This window comes from Castor canadensis, chromosome 15 (assembly GCF_047511655.1).
Source record: "Castor canadensis chromosome 15, mCasCan1.hap1v2, whole genome shotgun sequence".
Lineage (NCBI taxonomy): Eukaryota > Metazoa > Chordata > Mammalia > Rodentia > Castoridae > Castor > Castor canadensis.
In genome coordinates, this window is record NC_133400.1 from 92,414,693 (window position 1) to 92,439,823 (window position 25,131).

A 25,131-nucleotide genomic window follows, 5' to 3' on the forward strand; every position below is an offset into this window, starting at 1 on the left:
AGTGTGACTGGGACAACGTACAGTTTGCACCACAGAGGCAGGTCTGCATGGAAGTGCAGAGTTCAGAGCAGGGATAAGTGTGTTCTCTGGACTCCGATTTGATAAAAAGCAGTTGGAGGATCATGTGACTAGTTACAATTGCAAGTAGAGTTGAAACACAGAAATACGAGCATTGAAAAGATAAGATAAGACAGTCTCACAAATGAAGCCATCACTAACCGAGGTGCAAAAAACGGGTACCATTCACACACAAACATACACTCACATACATCCCTCCACCATACATGCATTTCCTATTTTTTATCTCACTTACAACAGCACAGTGGAAATGCTCTTCAGTGTGGAATAAAACTGATAAATCTTACAAATACTGCTCTATCAATTATTGATGGTTGCTGAAATTTCCTTCTTTCTCTTTCCAAGCATAACAAAGCTAAGAAGTTTCAAGTGCAAACTCAAGAGTCATTGACCAGTGTTAAAATACAAACTCTACTAGCATCTCAGAGTGATTGTGCCAATTTGGTGTCTATTAAAAACTACTCAAAATGAGTCACAGATTAATCCATCCATATTAAAAGATCAAACTACAAATAAAGAGCTTTTCATGAAGTCTATTCTTTCCTCATAGCCCTTTTATTCCTCTACTAATTTGAAAGCTTCACTAAGCTAAAGTGTCCCAGAAATGCATGAGGGCCTAAAATCCTTTGGATCTTTCAATCCAAAGCAAGCAACTGTTTGCCTGCAGTAGCAATTACTTCTTTGTGCACAACACAGAAATTAGCCCTGTCTGATTCAGATCTGGACAGGATGCTGTGTCCCTATTAAATCCACAACCCTCAAGGGCTGCCAGGCAAAATCTTTCCCAGGCTTTGTTAAGCTCAATATCAAGGGACATGCCAACACCCAATGGGCAGAGAGATTTCCACTGAATACACAGCATCAACAAACCAAAGTGGCCTCAACTTTAATCTGGTCTAAAAAACCACCCCAAATCCTCCAGAAGTACCAAAATGGACCCTAGCTGTGACACACACCTTTGTATGGCAATGATGATTCCTGAGTTGCATTATGTAGAGATTTTTTTAAAATTTAATCAAATGATTAATGAGGGATGTTTCCTTCCCATGTAAGTAGGTTAAAAATGCCAGTCAAGACATTGAGGTGTTTTGAGTGTTGCTGAAGGGTTGTAACAGTTACTTTAACTTACAGAAACAAATAAATAGCTACATGGTACCTACCACTTGCAGAATGCTGGAGACACTCTCCCAGTCTGCTTCCACAATGTTAGAACCTCCATCCACCATGCCTTGGTAACCCTGGATGAGAAAACAAACATTTACTTAAAAACAGGTTGGACTTTGCTGTACATAAGCTATGTAAAATGGAAACACAAACAAGTTCCTAAGTGCCTAAAGGTAAGAAGAGAATACAACACAGTTTGCTCATTAGAGGTATGAAATTGTGGTAAAGCTTCTTAAATTTATTCTCTTATAATGGGAGTCCCTACCCAGACTCATCCAAAGAAATGGATGGGGAATGAAGTGGTCTGCCTCTTGTCCCATGGTTCTTGAGTTTCAAAGTGGGCACATCTAACCCTGTAGTGTTTATGATTTAGCATAAACACACACAAACTGATGGCAACCACACTGTGCACATGAAAGCATTCTGCAGGTTCTTAATTTGCAAAGGGAATCCAAGCTGCTTTAGATACACAATAAATATGTGTATATTTACATATATATATGTGTATGTGTGTGTGTATATTTACATATATATATATAAATATATTTAAAGCACAGCTGAATAGTAATCCAATCTGCCTTATTTCTCAATTAGTGACATTTTACTTCAGTAAAACTTACTTTTAATAAACTAAGTATCAGAACATACCTTTGCCTAGGAGTAATTACTTTTCAACTCTAAACACACACTTTTCCCCTCCCCAAAAATACATAGATAAATACATCACAAAAGGGAGAAATGTTCACTTGCTTCTTTACCTACATGACTCACTTGCCTGAGCATTAACCTTAAAAAGGAATAGCCCTTAAACATTTAGAAATGTCTAAAATGTAATACATCATTATTGATTACTATTATTGTGGATTCAAAACCCCTGTCTAGAGAAGGTCCAAAGAAAGAGAAAAATGAATAAACATTTTAGAAAATAGATCAGCTGATTAAGTATGCAGACTTGTGCACAAATTCATAGGGCAGGCATCTTTACAGTTAATTTATAAGCGTATTTACAAAATGTGAATTTCAATCAAAAATATACCTATATACACGTGATGTTTTCTGTGTGTATGTATATAATTAGCATCAGATATGTGACAAATAGGAAAGGAAATAATAGTATGGAATGAAACAGAACCAAAGCAACTTAGTGCTATCAAACACCTGTCCACACATCTGCATATTACTGAGGGGTACAAGCCCTGGGCAGCTCACCCCAGTCCTCTCTGCCCATCATGGTGAAGCACTGAGTCTTCTAAACACACCCCAGTCTAAGTTTAAGGATGACTTTATTTGTTTGTTTATTTATTGATTTATGTGTTTATTTTTTTACTGTCTTAGCTCTTAACTGAAAACATGCACTCTTAGCTAATTTCACTTAAAATATAGAACCCAGGTACAGTTTTCCCTGTGGAGGATGAGGACAGTAAGTAAGAGTGACATTCGACCAAGCCCTATCTCTACAAAGGACAACCTCCGCAGAGGTGCTATTTATGTTGTGTCCTTGTGTGGAAGACATCTGTCTATGCAAGGGACTCACCAGGCAGAAATTACAAGTGTAAGACCATGCCCTCTCCTTGCTTTAAATCGGCAGGCATAAGTCAGGACCACTATGGGCAGGGCCAGATGTAGAGCTGCAGTAACCATACAGGGTTTTAACAAAACAGAAAAGGAAGACCTACCAAACTCCCACTTAGAAAAGCCACTGTGCAATCATGTCTGTGCATCCAATTGTTAGGGAAATAAACAGACTAGGGGGAAAGAACCCAGTCCCGGCCACCACACTGATGAAGAGGAAGAGGAGAGAGCCTGTGGTGCAAAGGCAACCTGAGACACACATCTGAAGGCAACAACTTCCAGATTATCCTTGCAGCATTTGCTATTACAGAAACTGTTCCTTGGGTAACCACTAAGTTTTACTACCTAATATGCCCCACGGCAATCAGAAAATTTCCCTTTCCTCTTATTTTTAAAACTTGAGTATTGATTTAAGAAAAAAGTTTTTTGCAAATTCCTTTGCTTGTATTCTACAAGCCACAACATATAATTGACAAGTAAAACATTTTCTGACAGTAAGTTTTTTTTGCATAGCATAGATACATACAGTAAAGGAAGCAATTAAAAATTAAAAAAGGGTGACTTCATTAGCATCACACTTGAAGCTCTTTTTTTACACATGTGGTAAGTTCCTAGGAAATGACTCATCCTTTAACTTGCAAAAGTCACTATGCCCACATAACACTAGAAAAATAAGGGCTAACTGCAGCCTTAAGCTGTCGTTTTTACTAGTAAGAAATGTTACCAAATTAGGAAGACTAATTTTACCCAAATGTATTATAATGCACAAATTCAAATGAAGTTTCTTTTCTCCGGAAGTAGAAGGAAAGCTCATTACTTATTTTAATACAGCCAAAACATTTTCTAAAATTCCCTTTTGGAATTTGCCTTCAAAGTCAGTTTTATGACTCACTAAGAAAAACAAACCATAAAACCTTTTCAACTATGCTTCCTTTTTAACCAAAGGAAACACTGCATCCGACTTGTCCACCGATGCTAATTCATCAGAAGAACCTAAGAGACCCTTGGCCAGTTGCATCAAATCTATCCTCCAGCAGAAATTTTTACACCATCCATTTCTAATTAAGTTCATGTGACAGACTCTGAGTCAGTTTATCTTCTTGTTTGGAATCACTGTGAGTCAGAGTAAGCACCAGTTGCCTCCAACCTGATTGTTTAGGCAACAGGGCTCTGTTTAGGGGTAATTTTGTTCAGTAGTTTTAGGCATTTGTTGAGTCCACCCTAAATAGACTAAAAGCTTGTCTACCTGTGGGTAGTTATCTCTTCTAAGAGAACTTATCCATATTTTTTAAAATTATAAAGGGAAATTACAGTCATGTGTTACAGCAAATTAAGTATTTTCTTTTAGAATTCTTGTTGAATGGGTCTGCATGTCTTCTTGATTGGATGGTGCTTTTTCCTACCTGATTTCCTGAATTTTCCAGTTACAGAACTTGAGAGCAGCTTGTGGAGAGGCTCTGAAAGGCTGGCTTTCTGGTCTTACATTTAGTAAACACCACTGTTCCAAACTAGGTGCTCACAAAAAAAAAAAAAGCATCAGAAAGTTCCCAATGGCAGTGGTTTTCAAAGTTCAGGACAGTAATTTTATTTTGCCCACAGGAAATGCAAATGTAGAATCAGAATATGGAGTTCCTCCCTTACATGTAGGGTCAGGCTCACCTCTCTACCAGAGCTCTAAAGGAATGCTCTTATCCAGAGAGCTTAACAATAAGCCTGTAAAAATGTGCGCCCTGATTTAATTACTTCATGGAAAATTCCATGGAGAAAGGAACGTTAGGACTTGTCCATGGTAAGACTGAGTCAGCTATAAAATAGGTTAGAACATGACAAGTCATTGTATAGTCCTGTATTTGGCACTTTGGCAAATCAATAACACACCAGTGTGATTTATTTAGCCCTCTGGCACTATGAGATTTAAGTCAAAGTTAACAGTACACAATTTCAGGGAAATCATAAAGCAAATAGCCACAACAAGAACAAGGCAGGTCACTCTTCTTCCACAACCACAGAGACACTCTCAACTCTATCTCACATAAGAAAGTCCTCAATAGGGGTCGCTTAGCCCTACTGTGACAACAGTGGTACGGCAAGTAGCAAAGACAGGGGAGAAAGCCCATGTTGTTTTGCAGTTTGAGAATGTTAACCGTGACTAAACTGAAACCAGGAGCAGGATACTGATGGTTGTGGGGAAGAGTGTCAGACATGACACATAAAGAACTAGCATAAAGCAGGCATAAAAGATAATGCCCACTCCTGTAATGATTATCATTTCCCAAGATGTATAGTGGCCAATGTTCCATGAAAAGCCAGGGTGTGCTGGGGAGATCTAGGTCACACAAACTGGCCTTTTGTGAATCCACTAACACACTGAACACACATGCATGTTAGCACCAGCAAACTTGCACATAGGAGACATAGCATGCTAATAAATACAGCTGTACATTCAAGCATCATGACTGTTATTTTTAGGCAGGCATAGTTTTGACTTTGAGGAGGTTCAAAGGCACAAATAGGTATGTTTAAAACCTCAGAGATGTGCCTGAGTGAGCTGTGGATAACTGTGCTTGGAATTTGCAAAACTGTTGGAGGAAGATGGAAACCAGAATGAGCGACAGAAGAAACAAGATAGGAAAAGCAGACCTGTCCTAGAAAGTCAGCACTGATGTTGTGACCTGTTGTTCTGTCCAGCAGTCTTACTCATAGGCATTACTGGATTACACATATCTACACAGAAGTCACGTTCTTGTCCCCTCCTCCAGCTGTGAGCCTACCAATTGAACTCCCATGCTGCTGAGGGCCAGAAATTGAGTAAAAAGATGAAGGTTGGAAAGGCTTTTGCATTTCTCATCTTTAACACTGGAAGGCTGGGGTGTGGTCTATCCAAGAAGAAAATAATGATTCTTCTGACAAAGAAGGGATTTCTATTAGGAAAGGAAAAAAATGATGCAATCAATTAATAAATTAAAACTTCTTATTGGTATATTAAGTCAAGCCATAATGTCAGAACTCAAAACAAGACAAGCTAAGATTATGTGCCAATAATTCAAGCTCAGGGAAGAAGGTCAGCCTGTGATGCATCTGGTTCTCCCCAAGGAGAAGGATGCCAACTGGAAGTTAGCAAGCGCAGATCCTCAGGCCCCTGGAGTAGCAGGGATGGTGACACAGGTCCTGACTCAGCAGGCCTGTCAAGGCCACAGGATTATGTGCTGGGGATGCCCCCATGTCCCTTATCCTTTTACAATATGAAGACAGCACACAGCTTAACATGTTTAGAATTTGTTGCTTTTAATAACAATAAGATTAGCTGCTAAATTCTTCCTCACCTTTTTTTTTCAGGGTGTAGAAGATGAGAGAGGAACTCTGCCAGTATTTAGGAATGGCTGCCGTGTGCAGTACTGTAATGCTAAAAGTTTCTTTAGAACATGAAAGATGTTTAAATTAATCACATATAAAGGCTATAGGCAGAATAACCTCCAACAACAGTATATCAAACCTGTGTATTCAACTTAAAACAGCAAGATGATTGTTTTCAGTGGCCATGATAACAACACCAGGCTAACTTAATGACTCTTTGCACATTGGTTTGGATCCACCTAAAACCAGGGCAGCACAACCTTTCCTGGCCACAGCCTTTTCCACAAAGAATTTGTTGTTCTTGTCAACACCACCTCCAACAAGTAAAGCTTTCTGCAAGTTTTTAAGGAAAAAGCATACCTTAACGAGAATATTAAAAAACAAAAACACAATTGGCTTCCTAGGCAGAAAAGAATAGATTAATCTGATGGCCCTTTCCATCTCTTGACAGCCCAAGGGCTCGGCATGCACCACACGTAGGCCTGCCCCAGATTTATAGGACTGCAGCAGCAGCCAGCCAGAACAGCTCAGCCTAACCAAGTGCCAGACTTGCACCAGATGTACCAGGGTTTTCAGATTAACACACTTTGCACACACTGTCTACTAATGAAACAAAAACTCCTTTATTTAAGTTAATTAGTACTAACCTGTTTAACTGGTTTGGTCTGTTGTTAACCTAGAAAACTCTTTGTAACTAAACCGTAAGTTAACAGAAATGTTGGAAAAATTACTGAAGGATGTTTTTTAAAAAAACAAATAATACCAGGCATGTTCTAAATTTGAGCCCAAGCAGATCAAGAATAGTGGTCCTCAATGGAGGTGATTTTGCTCCCTAGCGGACATCTCACAATGTCAAGCAAGGTTGTTGACTGTCATGACTATGAGGGGGAAGAACGCTCCCGTACCCAGTGGGTAGAGGCAGGATTCACCATTGTCCTCCTTCTCCCTGCCCCGGAATTATCCCACCCCAAATGCCACAATGTAGACATGACCCGAAGAGCATAATTAGATGACAGCTGGACAGCCACAATTCCCAGAAGGCCTATGAATAAATAAATTCAGTCACACACCCCAATTCTGTGCATGGCCACAAAGCAATGGAGTCAAAGGCAAGCACTCCTTGTTCCACCCTCAAACAGCCTCCACACCATTACTGCTCACAGTTCCTCCATGTGCATTCTATCAGCAAGGCAGAAAGGCAGATATCATTTTCACTGGGCACAGAAACACACAGGATCAAAGGGTTAACTTATTCATCCCCAGGCACTGGGCTGCTTACTGTAGGTCCACAATCCTTTACCCAAACTCTGGGAGAGGCATGCCAGGATTCAGAAAGTTGTAGATTTTAGAAATTAGTATAGATGTTACTGTGTAGGTTACCTGGGGCACTCAAAAGCATGCTCATGAAACCCACCTCTGTCGAGAAAGGTGTGTATGCACTCTTCATACCAGGCAGGATGAGCCAGGATGATACACAGCCTTACACCAGGTCAGCCAACTTAGAGATTTCAAGATTTTTAATTATAGATACAGAATTTTTCTGGTTGTAATACACAATGATACTCTGAACTGACTGAATTCAATTAGATAACATTCATTGTTACTCAGCAAAGAAACTACTACTTGTGCAAAGTCCATTGGTCTGAGGTGGGACTGTGAATTCTTTTCCAAGGAACTCCAAATAAGGTAAGATGGATGCCATGAGTGATCTATCTCTTTCTATGTGGGGGAGGGGTGTTATAGAAGCATACTATTATCTCCAGACAGGTGGATTCAATTCAAAGGACTTGATATTCAGACTATTCTTATTTCCTCCCAATAAGACAGGATTTCAAGGTCCAGGTCATTCTGTGTGCCAAGGAACAAAAAATACTACATTCAGCTATGAGACACCCACTATGTAAGGTACCAATTACTAATAAAACAGTTACCATAAAAAAATCGGATAGTCCTAAAACATTATTTGCACACTTTTTTTTTTTTTTTTTGGGCAATAGCTCAAAGGAAGAACTGGAGAAATCCCTAAACAAAATTCGAGCCAACCAGAGTCAGGACTCCTCATTCCCCAGTGAGGGAAAGGGCAGGAAGAAGAGCTTACACCAGCCAAAGATTCCCATTATCTCCTCCTCCACACCCCAGAGAGGAAGTGAGAAATGCAGCCCCAAGAAAATGCAAGTACTGAACACCTTTGCTACCTACTGGGCACTGAGGACCTCAGAGCCCCCACTTTTCTAGTCAATTTTAGGTGTCAACTTGCCTAAACTCAGGGACACCTAGAACATTGGTAAAACACATTTCTTGGTGTGTCTGTGAGGGTGTTTCAGAGAAGACTGGTGTGTGTGCCACTGAATCAAGTGGGGAAAACTCACCCTGAATGTGGTTGGCACATCCAAAAGACTGCAGGCCCAGGTGGAAGAAAAAAAATGTGCCCCTTCTTAGTGGGTAAATTTTTCTGTGGTTATCACCACAGAACTCTAGGTTGTTTAGCCTTTGAACCTGGACTTGCACCAGTGCTTCTCCAGCAGGCTTTAGCACCTTGGCCTGGGGATGCTTCATTGGCATCTCACTCATTCTGAGTCTTCCAGCTTCTTGAACCAAGAAGCTACCGATGTCCCTGAATCTCCAGCCTGCAGATGACTACTGTGGGCCTTTTCAGACTCTGATTGTATGAGCCAATTGAATAAAGCCTTCTTGTAATTATATATATTCTACTGGTTCTGTTTCTCTGGAGGACTGTGACTAATACATGATGTTCAGAATAAATACTATTTACCTCAAAAGAAATACCACGTGTTCTTGGATGTAGGACTACGAGATGTTTTCTACAGCAATTCCTCAGTTGATCTGGAATGTATGAAATCTGGTTGACAAAGATCTGGTCTGGTGGACAGCTAAATATGACCAGAATTCAGATAGACTACAGGACACAATGACCCATAACAAAATAAAGAGACACAACTCCTTCCACAAAAACAAAACACTAAAGTCTGAGAAAGAACTTGAAGTTGACCAATTACTATATGAAAGGTTAAAACTTTGCCTATCCATCAGACTCACCCCTTTCTCCCCAGCTTTCAACATTCAAACCAAATATAAAGATGGGTGTTTAAGGCAGGATTTGTCAACCTTGGTACTACTGCTATTTGGGGCTGGCTGATTCCATGTGGTAGTTGCTGCCTTGTCTATTTTGGGGTGTTGGATAACATCCTGGTCTTACCCCCTAGATACCAGTAGCAATTTTCCCATTCAATAATGAGATCATCCAGCATGTCGTCTAACACTGGCAACTATCGTGGGAGTAAGTCACTCCCCCATCCTGGGCTGGGAGTCAGAGGGTGAGCTCTTCTAACCCTGCAAATGAGGAGCAGCAGCTTTTAGAAAGCAAACTGTTAAGACGAGTTATTTCTGTTAAGAAATATAACTTCCTTCCTTCCCTCCCACACCCCACAAAGTCACCACTGAGATCAAGTCCATGAGTTATGAGTGAACTTCTACAAGGTGCCTCCTGGTAGCGTGATCAGAGAAGAAAAGAACTGCAGCAGGTCATTAAAATCACACGGAATCCTGGGGAAATGTTCCGTACACTCTAAGTCTAGGGTGAGTTTGAAAACGCTTTGCTGATTTTAACAGGAAAACCTCATCAGAGGCTGCTCCAACCCCAAAGAAGCTTTTTAAAAACTAGATTCACATATTAGGAACTCTTTTCAGGCCAGAATGTATAGTTCTCCCTAAAGACCCAACGTAGAACACATGTCCTCCCCTCCAATGGGAACGAGATATGTGGAAGATATGAGATATGAGAGAGAGGCAGAGAGAGATCTTAATGTGCACACACACACACATTCCATAGCAAGAGCACAACAGGTAACAGATTGGTCCAGATGACAGACCCGGGTATCTGCGTGCAAACTTGAAGGTAATGAAGGGAAAGGGGACTGTGACGGACACTGACGCTAATGTGCTCATTCCACATCACAGAGCAGGGGATGGCAGCCTTCAGGGTCACAGCCCAGTAATGGAAATTCACAAGGGCAATTTGACCTTAAAATGAGCCAAACAAAAAATGATAAAACTACAGCCTGGAAATGCTAAGGATTAGGACCCACTGTTTTACAATTGTCCCAATCAGGCAGCCACCATATAACCATGGTCTTAAAAGCAAACCACAGCACAGGAGAAAACCTCTTTCCAGCAAATGACATAAAAATGTGTTTGTGAAGATAAATGAGCAAAGAATAGGAAAGGCCACTTCAAATGACTTAGTAAACAAATAGAGGAATCTCGCCAGCTCTGGAGTCAGGCACACATCTGGCAGGGATCCGGTGTCACGACCTTGCCATGTGCATAGCTGGAGCTGGGGATGGGGTGAAGGAAGGGGTTAGAAGTAATTTCAAAATCACTTTGGCCACGAACACCCACTGTACTGATCATCCTTTTAACTTAGTCAATACCGTATCCTGGGATCAAGGTAGTCACACAAAACACCGAACAGTTTTTTTTGAGGTACTGGGGTTTGAACTCAGGGCCTACACCTTGAGCCACTCCACCAGCTCTTTTTTTCGAGATGGGGTCTCGAGAACTATTTGCCATAGTTGGCTTTGAACCATGATCCTCCTGATCTCTGCCTTCTGAGAAGCCAGGATTACAGTTGTGAGCCTCTGGCGCCTGGCCTGAACAACTTTAAATACTAATATAGATGCTGTGTGTTATGATAGTGGAAAAAGTAACCTACATAGTCCAATGGTCATGGAGCGAAGGGTCAAATAAATGACGAGACATCAATTTGATTAAATACTGTGCAAACATCTAAACCCATTGTTGCATTCTATTTAGTGAACAGACAATATCCATACTATAACTGGAAACAGTATATAAAATATATTTGCTCCATTTTTTTATTTTTCTTTTTTGGTTGTTTTGGATTGATTTAGTTTGGTGTTTGAGACAGGGTCTTCCTATGTATTCCTGGCTGGCCTTGAAATCAACAGCCTCCTGCCTCCCACTTCTGAGCGCTGGGATTACAGGTATGCATCACCATGCTCAGCTTACAACGTGACTACTTCCTTCTAGTCTTTTACATATACAATGCTGGGAGGATTCAAACTAAAACAACAAGGATGGTATTAAAAGAAAAACATTTTTTTCTTTAAAAAAATTATTCTTTCCAGTTTTAAAGGTAGCTGTCTTGCATTTTATAAATTTAAAAAAAATTAAATATGAAATTTATCTCATAGTTCTTGATATAAAGAAAGTGGTCAGAACTATCTTAGAACATTCTCTCCAAGGTTTACCTATTTCTGAGTCGCCAGGACTTCAACATTAGGAGACGAAGTCTTCCCTGCTGTTTATTCACAGCTTCCCCATTTTAAAGCTAAGGCATGAGTAGGTACTAGATAGGCAGTTTAGATTTTCCATTAATGACGAAAAACTCTCCGTGTCCATTTTTTCCCATTTCTCCTAGTGCTTACTGAAGTCACACCCCTTGTGTAGGAATGAGCACTACAGACTAACACAACCACTCAGGATCACTGACCCTGTAAACCAAGACCAGGAAGTTGGTACCAGAATGACTTTTGTGCTCTGTCTTATCTCCCTTCTCTCCTCACTTCCTATGCTCGGCACTGGAAGGCAGGTTTGGCCTGAAGACATAGCTGGTAGTGCTGGGCTTTGAGCAAGTGGGAGGCACCGTCACTGAGTCAGTCAGAGAAATCATAAATGGAAGCAAACACTGACCTCACATATAAAGTACACTTTGGCCCCCACGTATATTCCCATGCGCACCACAGCACGGACAGCAGCATTCATACCTGTAAAAGGAAAAGGAACAACTGTTATTGATGAGCCTGGGGTCCATTCTGGTTCTCCCGTTAATTAACCAAGACCTGGGTAGACTGCATAACCTTTCCTATCCTTCTGTTTCCTAACATGAGAAAAGAGTAGGACATACACCTCCAGGATTAGTGCAATGATTAAGACAAACAGCAAATAGAAAGCAGGGTGCCCGGCACACTAGGGTTCATCCATGCCGGGTACTGTCACAGAAGAACCCACCACACTTTCAGCTCAGAATGTCACCTCCTGGCTCAGTACAAATATGCAGGTTACTCCATCAAATCATCAGGAAACAACACAGAGGACAGATGTTTATATTAAGCCAAATTTAAAGAGATTAATACTGAAAGGGGCAACTGGTTTGTGATTTGAAGAGGATATCAAAAACGACTTCATCACGTAATTTTCTTAGAATCAAAGGTAAACTAAGCCTGCTTACTACAAATAATCATATCAAATCTAGATAAATCAAGGACACGTTTCATACTTACATCAAAGAAATTAAGAGCAGCTATGCAAGGTCTTACGTAAGTCCAAAGTCCACTGGACTCAATTTTGCTTCCCACCAAAGTCATTCTTTTTGGAAGCTGAAAACATACTTGAATTCCTCCCCGCCTAGTGGCAAAGAATCTGAAGAATCCTGCATCATTTTCTTAGCTAAGGCCCATCAGGAGAGAGTGACAAGGAATGAAGACCACATCGCAGAATGTGGGAAATAAAGCCATACTTTTAATAAGTTAAATGCACAAATACAAGCAGCCGCGACTCTCCAAGAGTATGGTGTGACTGTCAAGGAGACTAAGCTCAGGTATACTTGTATGGTGAACTGGTAAAAATCCCAAATTATGTGGCTCTCAGAGTGCAATGCTGAATAAGACAACTGCCTCTGAAAGGTTGTGCTTGACAATTCTCTATCGAGCAGAGAAAGTGGGCATATACACACATGATAATTTCACCCAGTGTCTACATACACTGGCACACGTACACAATTAGTAGTTTTATGACTTCATAGTGAAACCCAGTTTATTACAGAAGAAATTTCAATAACCTACCGATGAATCAGGAACCATCTCTCACGAAGGTCAGACTCTGTTTCCAAGGGCAGTGAATTAAGTTACCCAGGTCATTATTCTCTGTCTTGCTAAGCAACACAGTTTTCCTCTGTCATTCAAGCTGGTTACTACTAAAATCCTCAACAACTCCTGTTAACTAAAATGATGACCCCTTTCCTACTGCTTCTCCCTAAATCTCGCTGAATCCCTCCAACGTTATCCACGCCAGATATCGGCTGGAATGATCAAGGCAATTTTTCTCTTGCTTGTTTTTGCAAATAACTTACAGACTTTTATTTAAAAAGACAATTGCAACCCATGTGTGGTAGTCCACGCCTGTAATTGAAGCTACTTAGGAGATGGGCCTAACACTGGCCCAGGCAGAAGCACAAAAATAACTAAAGAGTAAAGGGCTGTGGAGTGAGTCAAGTCGTAGAGGGCTTGCCATCTTGAGGCCCTGTGTTCAAACCCAAGTACCATAAAAAAGAAAAAAAAAAGATAATTATAGAAAACAGCCATGAAAACCCTGCCTCCTTGGAGAATTTGTATGGGAGTCCTGGCACTCAACAGTATGTATGGAAAGTTTTCTACATCAAAAAGATATTTCGTTCTAAAGTATACATACCATGCTCCTCCCCTGGATTCCAGGACCAGTGGGAAGAAAACCCAACCTGGGGGTATAGGGAGAGGGGACTCTCCACATGCCCTGGGGACTCCCCTATCTGTTTGGTGGCACTGGGAATTTCGTCTGCTTGAACCTCAGCGTGGGCCCTGCCTGTGCTCCTCATTGGGGTCCTTCATCACCTGGTAGCAGGATGCCTCTCCAGCAGTTCACCCACAGCCCTGGTCTGGGTCCAGCAAAGGCTGCTGGGCGCTCCCAGGGCTTCTCAGGTCCACCCTGAGAGTCTGCATTTCTAACAAGTTCCTGAGCCCCACTAAGAAACACAGCTCTAAGCCGTAGAGGGCTCTATTTCACTTACAAATTCTCATAATAGAGCTAAACCAGCTAAAGCAGCATACCTTTTTCCCTCCTTTTCGAGGCATTCTCAATAGCATCTCTGCAGAGCAGTACCTCACTCACAGCCAGAGACCTGGAAGCTAAGAGGCTGGGTGAAATCTCACTGGAAGCCTGTGAGGGCTGGAAAACCCCCTAGAGGGGTGAGAAAACTGGGGTTCTGAGGGGATAAACGGATTAGTGAAAGGTACCAAAATTAATAAAAGGCCAAAGCTGCAATTGAAACCCTGATCTCATTTTAATTTAAAAGGCTTCCCAGTTTCCTCCATCACAATGACTGTGCATTAGAATCACCAAAGGGAACTCTGGGGACAGAATGCCTTGGGGGTACATTCCTGTTTAATTGCTTAGGGGAGGTGCTTGTTGGATTTTAGGCTCCTCCTTTGAATTGGGGTGCAAACAAGCTGCAGAGTATGGCTCATGGTGAGTCTTGGAGGTTGAAGTGAGAAAGGGGGGGCCCCCTTCCATGCAGGTTCTGTAAAGGGTCAGCAGGAATCAGGGCCCTGGAGGTCAGGAAGCAAGGGGGAAAGAAATAAGACAACATCTAGACAAGGATCCTTGCAGTTTGGGTTTTATTGTCTCCATGGTAAATATTTTGTTTCATCATTTTGCTTGGGGCTATCCTTACCCTCAACCACTTGGTCATTTGGGACTTAAGGTTTGTTTCTGCATTTTCCACTCAACACTCAAACTACTGTTTTTTAGGAGCAGTTCTGGCATAGAGGGGGGTCATTGGTTTGGTTTGGTTTTGGCAGCCTGACCTGGGAACAGAACAACATTCATAAGTATACCTATGGGAAAATGTAATCTTCCTAGCCAGCAAGAACCTTAATATTTGGAGAGTAACAATATTTGCCAAAAATCTAATTCCCAATCCTGGGGGAAAGTACATCTTATTATTGTTAGGGTGAACATAGGGCACCACATTAGGCCCAGTTCTGCTCTCCCTTGCAAGTGGCTTACTGGAATCCCAGACTTGGTCCTAAAGAATAACAAAAATCTACCTTTAGCCATTTACCAGAAACTCCCCATCAGGCCTGGAAGAATGAATATGTTGGAAATATGGGTCCCAACAGAATAACCCACCCTTTATCTGAGGAGGGTCTGAGGGTCCATAAGGATTTTCCCACCCAGCGACCTTCCTGGGACTTCTGTTAACCACCTATAACTACTCCCAGGCCTGTATGTGGCAGTGGATTTCTGCTCTCTTGCTGGTTAGCCCATTCTGCAGGTTTCTGCTCCCCAGTAAAGCCTGTGCTGACATACTAAGCAGTCTTCTCACCTAATTCTCTGTGCTTCTTCCAATCTAACATGGCTTTCCCTCATCTATCTCTAGGTGCATTTCGGTCTAACATGCCTTTTCTCAACCTAATAGTTATGAGAACCAAAAACAAACTTTGAGACAACTAGGGAGCAGTTAAGTGGGAAATTTGTGATAACTAAGTGCAACAGAGAGGACAGATAATTATTTTCTTGGTATTATACATTCTTAGGTAGCTTCTCACTAAACTCTAGTGCAGGTAAGATAGTGACAAGCTCACTGCTTCCTGCAAGTTAGTCTTCCACGCATCCACAGGCACATGTGCCTGGTAAGAAAGTATTAGATAAATCCTTATTTATTGGCTACTCTGAGGTGGACCTCCCCATTTCCAAACGCTTCTTGAGATTCTGCTCTGATAACATTTAAGTTATGAGTTAATTTGAAATGATGCCGTCTGAGGAGCTGGAAGGGCTAGTTACACTTAAGTCTTATTTGATCATTCATACACTGTAAACATGCATCCAGTCACAACACTGTATCCAAGAAGGTAAGTACACACACCATATAACAATTAAAAAAATCAAATTAAAAAAGCAAGAACTTAGTGACTATACTCTACAGAGTGCAATAAATGCCCTACTTAATCCTTTTGACAGTACTTTCATATTTCACAGTACTTATCATCATCATTGACTTACTAATTTCAAGATTCACATTTCTTTTGGAAAAATAAAGTCAAGTTGCTCACTCCTCCCATTGGTTTCTCAAAAAATAAACTTTAAGCATGCCTACCTCACTCTTGCTACTAAACTTCTTCATAAATCTTTCTCTTCAAACAATTCAGGTGTGTGTTGTGGGGGGAGGGGAATGATTCCAAAGGGATCATTAACCATAAACCATCATGGTTCCTAGAGATTAAGCTGAGAGCCTCTCCAGCCTCCTGGACTGTCTAAACCACTGCCATGGCTTAAGGTCACATATACCTGTAAAGAATGTCCTCATTCATCCAACCATTTCATACACATTTGTGCATGTCTACTCCTTGCCAGATACTGTTAGGCTACTTCTTTGACAAAAGACTGGCCCTGGTGGGATACAGTCAGGCTGCAGTCAGGACTTATCAGGACTGATAAGCAATAAACATGCTAAACAATCAAATTATACCCACTGGAAGCAGTGAGAGATTTAGTGCAGTGGTAGGGTGCTTGCCTAGCAATTGTGGCGCCCTGTGTTTGGTTTCCAGCACCAAAAGTAAATAAATGAAGTAAATAAGTATAGTCATTGACAAAAGGGCTATAAGTGCTAAGGAGAAAAATAACAAGCAAAGCAGGGCTATGCTGAGAGTGTGGAAGATGCCAAGAGGGGCTGCAATGGTCAATCGAGCATCAGTTAACTGGAGTAACTTCCCTGAGCAGTGATGTTTGAGAAAGGAACTGAAGAAGGTGAGGGAAGTTAGCCAAATGGAATCTGGAAAAGAATACTTCAGGCCAGCCTGAAGCCGGAGTGTGTCAGGAGTGTGCGCATTCCAGTGCCCAGGGCAAACTTCACGACCACTGTCAGCTGTGCCCTGTGTACGCTCAAAGCTTTCACAAAAACCCTCACTTAGGGATGACAGCAGCACACTATCCATGTCTCCTCTGACCACACTGACCTACAGGGTAGCCTCTGGCTATGTGCATCCTATCCAAATTGAAAAGTATTGTAGGTATCAATATTCACTAGACTTCGAAGAGCTGATGTGTGAAAAAAATCTTCAAGTAGCTTAATAACACAATGGTTATGTTTTGAAATAGTAGGTTAAGTAAAATATATTTTGGATATTATTGCATCTGCATCTTTTATTTTCATTAATGTGGCTACTAGACCACTTAAAACCCCTGTAAGACACAGGTGACCAACACAAGCCTACTCCTACTGCTTTTGAATTTACTCTCTGATAATACTCCATGTATGGTGCACAGCCTTGCCATATTCATCGACACAAAGCTCTTCAGTAACCCTTGGTGAATATTCCATTTCAGGAGCTCATGGAATGTCCTGTGAATGGTTTTTCACTGTTTTCCATTTTCTGTTATCATAAGCACTGCTGGAGAGAATACCTCTTACCAACCTACCTGTATGTATCTGTCTCACACATACTGTCTTCCTTTCTGTTACAGTAACTGAGTTCCTATCCATACCATGATCCTACCCCTTGGTCCCCTCCTCAGGGTGTGCCTGTGGGCACATGGGCATTCTGCTACATGCCCCAGCATCGCCTCTTTGACTCTCCATTTGTGGTCTGACCTTCCTGAGTACCTCAACTTAGGCTATCTGCCTCCTCTTCTCCTCTCTACTCCACTCCCCAAAGCCACCTTTATCAAAGGCAGCTAGTAGTCTCCACATAGGCTCCCAGTTCACACAAGGTAAAGCCAAAGTCCTCACCTAGGAACTGCTGGCCAGGACCTCACCCAAGACCACTTCCTCCCATAGGTCCCACACCCTGGCCTTCCTGCTGCTTCCTGTTGGCTCCTTCCTCATATTTCAGGCTGCCCTGGGCCGCTCCAAGGAACAGCAGCTCTATTTCTCAGGTCCAGCTTCGTTTTCAACTCCCAGCAACCACTGAGATACACAGTCCATCTGTCCCTATTCTGACAGTGACAGAGAGAAGAGTCCCTGGTCATGCTTAAATTGCCACACAGAAGGTGACCTATTCACCTGTAAAAACAGAAATAAAATCTGAATGCTGATAGCAACCCAGATCTTAAAAATTGAGAGGGAATGATTGCCTGAGGTTACCATATGCCACCCTTTCAATCATTTCTAACCAGAAAACTCCTTCCTGATGGAGTCACTTATGTATACATTTTTAGATAACAGGTCTTAGATTAAGGAAACTTCTCAAAGTCAGAGAACAATCACATGCAGCTATGAGGATGCTGTTTTCTTAGAGAACCTCCTAGAAGCAGAGGTTTCCCATGGATCCCTGACTCTATGTGGTCTACAGCCTACCGGAAAGACCACCACCACCAGTGACCTCCAAGTGCAAATCCCAGGCTTCACTCAGATCCACAAATTCAGCCATCTGCAGTTTCACAGCATCCATCCAGTGTTTGTTAAAACGTACTAATGGGCCCTTAGTGGTAACGCTAACAGAGGCTCCCAGCAGTCCTGCCTTTTCTGTTTGGGTGGTCCTACTGTTGCCTGAAGACTTCCCTTGATGATAAGGGCTGGGGAAGAGAAGAGATTGAGTGATTCCAACTGGTTCATCTCACAAATGTACATGGAGACCTAACACAGCCCTAGCAGATAACAGAGCCAGGATCCAAGACCTATAAATAAGTCTCGGTATACTGTATTGCCATGGTCTGTTGCTTCTTTCCTCCAGACAAGCACAATTACAGTAATTCCAAACAAAGTACAAAGTGGCAAAGATGCAATGATGGAGAAGGGGCAAGGAGGAGCTGGGTCTCCCAGCTGACTCTTTGTAATGAACAAAAATATAACACCAGACAAAGCTTGGAAAGAATAACTCAAAACATGACTCAACGCTTTCCTTAAGAGAGCCATCTGCTATACACTCCTATACACGGTTTTATCACCACAACAACAGTGGATGCACACAGTTCTGTAGCCTGATGTCTGTCTTTGATATGTTGCTCCCTTATCTTCATATTTCTAATTTTAATGGCTTCTGACAGCCCACCAGATGAGCACAGCTTATTTAAAATAGCCGCAATTCTTCCTGATAGAAGGTTTGGGTTCTCTTATCAAAAGTTTCTCACTTCCTGTAACCAAAAAGGAAAACATGGTTTTTTGTGTTTTCAAAAGGTGATGAAATGTCTAGCTTCTAATGGGTCATCTCAAAAATGTCATGCAAAAAATATTTCCATACAGAGAAAATGATGCAGATACACAATACTCCCTACTCTATAGTGGGCTTGCACTATAATTCTCACACACTGCTTCCTAGGCCCAATAATTTTTGCTGAATTAACATTTTAAGATGGAAAGATCGCATTAAAGGATGTGTATGTAGAGTTCCAGGATCGTGAAGGCCCACAAGGCTGCATGAGGCCTGGTGTCCATTGTTCTAAATGTCCCTTTGTGTCTTACTAGACTGTCAGGCAACACAGTTCTGGGCAAACAGGACTTTAGCTGTTCAATAAACACAGTCATCCCTTGGTATCCTAGGGGAATTGGTTCCAGGATCCCCTGGGATACCAAAATCTAAGGATACTCAAGTCCCTTTTATAAAATGAGTTAGACTATATTTATTTATTTGGCAGTACTGGGGTTTAAACGCAGGTAGTCACACTTGTGCTCTACTGCTTGAGCCACGCCTCTAGCTTTTTTTGCCCAGGTCAGCCTGGCCCAGATCCATCTATTTTGAGCTTCCTCCCATCCCTGGGATTGCAGGTACACAGTCCACTATGGACAGTTTTTTTTTTGTTGATATAGTATTTCACCAACCTTTTTGCAGGCTGGCCTGGAACCTGGATCTTCCCGATCATGGCCTCTCACTTAACTGGGATGCCAGATGTCCATCTTTTGATTAAGGTTGTGGGGGGGTGGTTCTTTTTTTGTTCAACCTGGCCTTGAACCTTAATCCTACTGTTCTCAGTCTCTCAAGTAGGTGGGATTATAAGGATGAGCCTGTGGTGCCCCGCTGATGTGGGATGTTTACATATTCTGCACACTCCCTACCAACACTCTAAATCATCTAGCAGTTACTTGCAAATACCTTATACAGTGTAAATGCTATGCAAATCAGTGGCACTCATATTTAGCACAGATGACATTAAAAAAATATTTTCCATCTGTGTTTGACTTGACTGGATCTGCAAATACAGAAGCCATAAATATGGAGGCCAGACTGCTATGTGAGATGGAAGAACCAACTGAGTCCCTGGGTCAAGTCATGGCCACCACATACATCTTACTGCAGTTTTCATCTTGAAGCATTGGTAGTTCACACATTGCTCTGAGGATAAAAAGGTACTTTTAATTGGTAAGGGTTTAATTCACCTAAATAATTTCAGGAAACAAGAAAACAGTTGGAACTCTAGTCACCTGTCACTCTCCAGTGATGACTCCAGGTGAGACAGTCAATAGACATTTGAGTGTTTGCCATCTGCTATGTACTGTGCTGGCCCATGGATCTACAGTTCCACCAGGAACTGTACTGGTGAAGACATACTGCAGCCACATGGTCTGGCTCTAGCTCTCAGGGAAGCCTTCACCTCTGACTTCACTTGCTCTTGTGTAAAATGGAGGTAAGTTGCACCCAAGAGCACTTTGAGCCTGTCACATGACAAGAAGTCACTCAATGCTAGTTATTCTCACTGCACTTGGAAAGACTTACAAATACTCGGAATAACTGGACTTTCAGTAAGTATGTTTCAGTAAACGTCAATAAAAATGTTGATGTTGCCAGGGGCAGAAAGGACTCGGCCTGCTAGAGGGATGCACGTTAGCTCCTGAGCATCTTCAGCTCTACTATGCAGCAGGATGCAGGAGCCAGCCTGTGTCTACGACTGTGAGTTATTTTTATATGTGACACAGTATTATCTGAGGGTGTACACTTAGTCATGGCAAGCCTGCCTATCTAGCAATGTGGAACCTTTTTGAGGTTCAAGTGAAATTAATTTAAAATATTTTGCAGACATACTTTATAACCACACAAGATGAGAAAAAAAATGCCTAAGAAATACCCTCTAAGTGGGGATTGGAGGAGGCAGTAATGTAGACAGGGACAATTTCACTTTACTTCATAATGATGTAACATAAATTCCATTGGGGGAAAAAAGCACTCTATCACATTGGTATCGGGGTGACATTTATTTTAGCCACCTTGATTGCTAGTACTGTAAAAAGGAATATTCTGTCTCACTAACAAAGTTGATCAAAAGTCCTTTGAGTAATTTTGAGCAAGTCTGGATTGACTCACTCTTAAGGACACCAAGAAAAAACCCTTAAAAACACAGTCTAGCTGAGTATGATGACTCACACTTGTAATTCCAGCTGTTCAAGAAGCAGAGCTAAAAGGATCACAATCCAAGGCCAGCCTGGGCAAAAGTGAGAGTTTTGATAAAAAGCTAAAAGCCAAAGGGCTGAGGGCTTGGCTCAAGTGGTAGAGCTCTCCTTTAGCAAGCATGAGGCCCTGAGTTCAATCCCTAAGAATCCCCCACCACCAAAGAAAAGAACCTGGGTGCCAGGCAGTGGTTCACTCCTGTAATCCTAGCTACTCAGGAGGCAGAGATCAGGGAGGTCGCAGTTAGAACCCAGTCCCAGGCAAATGGTTCATGAGACCTACCTCTAAAATACCCAATACAAACAAAAAAAGGCTGGTGGAGTGGTTCAACTGGTAAAGCGTCTACCTAGCAAGTGTGAGGCCCTAAGTTCAAACCCCATTACTGCACCCCCCCCAAAAAAAAGAACAGTCTAGTGAGGAGTGTTTGAAGGTGAGCACTCATAGAATATGGTTTAAATCCTGCCACAACACGATCTGGCCTTGCCTAATTTATCTCTTTGTGAGTCTTTCCTCTCACCTCTAAAATGAAGAAATTTATATCTTGGAGTCATGTAATTAGTCCTAGTGATAGGAACTGCAACACTTCTAGTTCATAAAATGAACAGAAAAAAATAGTAACTACAATCATTTCAGAATGGAATTTTACTGTAATTTCACATCTGATTAGAGAATTGCCCTAAAAATAAGATTTGAATGCATTCTCCTTTCTCTTCCTGTGAATAAAATTCTTTCTCAGGGAAAATCAAGTACAGAGAAAGATGAGGTAAACTGTGAAAGAATAGGGGGTACAAAAGATAATTGTCTCAAGGAAGAATCTACCTAAAGGGTCTGGGACCTGTTGCTAAGTCCAGGCTCTCTGAGTATATCTTAGGGCAGATGTTCTCAGAAACAAATGCATACAAACTCTCAAACAGGTCCAAGAGAGCAATACACCAGGAGATTGTTTACATGGAGTCTTCCTTCTGGCAAGGAATAACACCCAACTAGCCATGGTTGGGTGCCACAGGGACAGCCCAGGTGTGACAGTTGAAAGAGCATGACCTTATTTGATGCTACCTGTTGAGCTAAGAGCAGTCATCTCCCATTAAGGCTATACTAACCAAGCAATGTTCTCATGTAATTTTGGTTTTCAGGGTATCCACTGAAGAATGGACTTATAGTTAATAGTTACAACTCCCTCCTGAGTGGCAGATCTAGGTAAGTAACAGAGAAAACTTTGAACCAGTATTTTACATGCTTGTACAGAAGCATCCAAACTACTGCAGCAAACATTTGGACCGGGATTTCAAAAGGATGATCCATATTTTTTTTTTCATCAGATACAGAATCTAAACTGCAAAATAACCTTGAAAGTCAAACTTGCCACCCTGGTGCAAGGTCCCCTTCTTGCTGAACCCAGTTCCCCTTCTTGTAGGAAGTTTCTTCTCTGGCCACCCAGGATCCAAAGTACTTCCTAATTTGCTCTACCACTAGGTCTCTGGATGGATGCAATTGCTTTTAAAGCCTTTCCACCGGGATGGAAAGCCACTCACTGTTCCATCCCCAGACAGCCCCATAATAGCACATCCTCAGGTGTTTATTTAAGCAACTTGAAGCCATCTTATCTCCCCTTCTGTTTTTCCAATCCCAACAGCTTCTTTCCCCAAGAAACAGCCCTCGGTAAGGAATGTTTACTCTAGGGATCACCTTACTAGAACACTAATACTACAACAATCTTGCTTTGTCTGGTGGACAGTAGGTCTGTGGGGTGTGGTCAGTGACTGGTGCCTCGGGAAGGTTTCACTGGAAATCCCAGTGCGCAGAGCCTGCGCGCGCCTGACGCACGGCTAAGTGGACGCTAAGACGCGCGCGCGCGGGTGTCGTGGATCTAGGGCGCACGACTCCCTGCGACGGGCCCGGCATCACGTAGGCGCCCGTGGAGGGCGGGGCGGTGCCCAAAGCTCTCCAACCTGCGGCACTCGCGCCGGCTCCGCCCCGCTCAAGGGCGAAAGGAAGGTCACCTGCTGGGAAGGCAGAAGGTGAGGGCAGTGGGGCTCAAGTCCTGAGCATCCCTCAACAATGTGTGGCCCTGATACGTGAAGAAATAGGACATCGCATCTGGGGCCTTTGGACTCATCTCGGGCAGGGGTAAGAAGGAAAAATAAAACCCAAAACCAGCTCGGGAAACGTGTGCCCAGCCCGCGCGATGTTTAAGGTTTCCAGGGCAGGCAAATTCGCCTGATAAGCGCTGATCTACTTTTTAGTGGTTGGCTCTACCTTCACCAGGGATTTAATTTGGACCAAAAAACTCCTCCGTCTGGGAACCCCAGCGCCCCCACGTGTATTCAGGGCGAGAGGCCGAGGGGCGCAGCCAAGTCACCATCATCACCATCAACCATCACCACCCCCCGCTTTTAAATCTTTAATATTCTCTTAGTCTCTCACGTCGAAGAGGCTCCAGATTTGGGTCTCTTCCGCTTTGAAATTAGCCTCCCTATAGCGGAGAAAGGGAAGGCTAGAAGTCCGCGCTCCCAGCGCTGGTGACGTCCCGGAGTCCCCGCTTCCTGGTCTTTCCCGTCCAAGAGAGGCTGGCGGGGAAGGCCTAGTGACCCATTTTGGTTTTCAGTTTTGTTACGAGCCGGAAGACGGCAGGAGATCAGAGCGGAGGAAAACCTTTTTTTTTTAAGTCCCCAAGCGGAAACATGAGGCTCTGAGGCGCCGCCCAAGCAACATCGAGTGAGACCCCGCGCGCTCCCCACCGCGTCCCGCAATGCAGCAGCGCAGACTCCGCCCGCGCCGCGCGAGTGGCGCGAATGGGCTGGAGACGCCGTGTAGACCCCGATTTTTTTTTTCTATATTTCGGGGCTTGAGGTGGGTTGGGAAGGCCACGCTGGGGTGGATGCTGCGGGATCTCAGTGGTCGCCCTGTACCTAAGCTTTGGAAGGGACGCCTGGCTCCATCCTATGACTCAGAGGCAGAAAGATCTCATTGCCAATGTCAGTATAATGAACATGGAGATGGAAAATTAACTGACGAAGGATTCTAACGCTATATCCCTCCATTCTTAGCACTCGACCCCGCGATGCGGTTCCTAGGTGCATGGGTTGCTCCCCGCCCCTGGCCTTCCGCTTCTCCCAGGCTCTCTGTAACTTCCCCCTCGTTTTTTGTAAGTCCTCTTCTCCCAACGCTTCTTCCCATTTCCCTCATTCCTCCTCCCCGGCATTGCCCTCCACCGCCCTCCTCTCCCGCCCTGGCCCGCGCGGCGGGCGGGCGCGCACCTTGGGCATCCCCGCCGCTGGTCAGTACACCGATGGCTTTGCCAGCCCCGGAGAGGTGCTCAAGGAACTTCCGCAGGGAGCCCCTGGAGGTCGCGGAGGCGTCGTCGCCCATGGTGAGGAAGACCGAAGGATGTCGGATCGCTTGGGTGCGCAGCAAGCAGTGAGAGGATCTGGGCCACGCGCGCCAGCCTCGGAACCACCGCCCCGCCCGCACCCGGCAGGAGCCGCCCCCGCCCCGCCCGAGAGCCAATGGGCGGAGGCGGCGGGCGGGGCTCGCGCACGTGGGCGGGGTCAGTCTGGGCTGCGGAGACGCGGGCGCGCCACCGGCTGGGCGTGGAGAATGGGAAGGAGCAGCGCACCGGGAAGCGCAATGGTGAGGGGCGGGGTGAGTGTAGCGCGGCAGGTGGCTGATGGAGGGAACATCCCTGGCTGAGGAGGCTACATGGGGGGTGTACCTCGAGAGCTGGGCGACAGTTCTGCAATCTCAAGTGGGCATTGAAATGTCACAGATGGGCGCGAAGACCTCACGTGGG

General features: G+C 43.3%; 1 protein-coding gene across 2 annotated transcripts in view; it reads right to left on the reverse strand.

The window, feature by feature from the left end:
* The window catches only part of Pfkp (phosphofructokinase, platelet), a 57,403-nt gene extending 32,595 nt beyond the window's left edge, over window positions 1-24,808 (reverse strand). The window contains exons 1-3 of one of the 2 annotated variants that reach the window (XM_074056750.1): window positions 24,599-24,808; window positions 11,902-11,975; window positions 1,239-1,316 (exon numbers count right to left, since the gene is read on the reverse strand). In XM_074056750.1, coding sequence (XP_073912851.1) covers window positions 1,239-1,316; window positions 11,902-11,975; window positions 24,599-24,710 — 264 coding nt within the window. In that variant the 5' untranslated portion in view covers window positions 24,711-24,808. The remainder of the gene's footprint in view (window positions 1-1,238; window positions 1,317-11,901; window positions 11,976-24,598) is intronic. The other variant, XM_020161357.2, reaches the window with a different exon arrangement.
* Window positions 24,809-25,131: the final 323 nt, after the last annotated feature.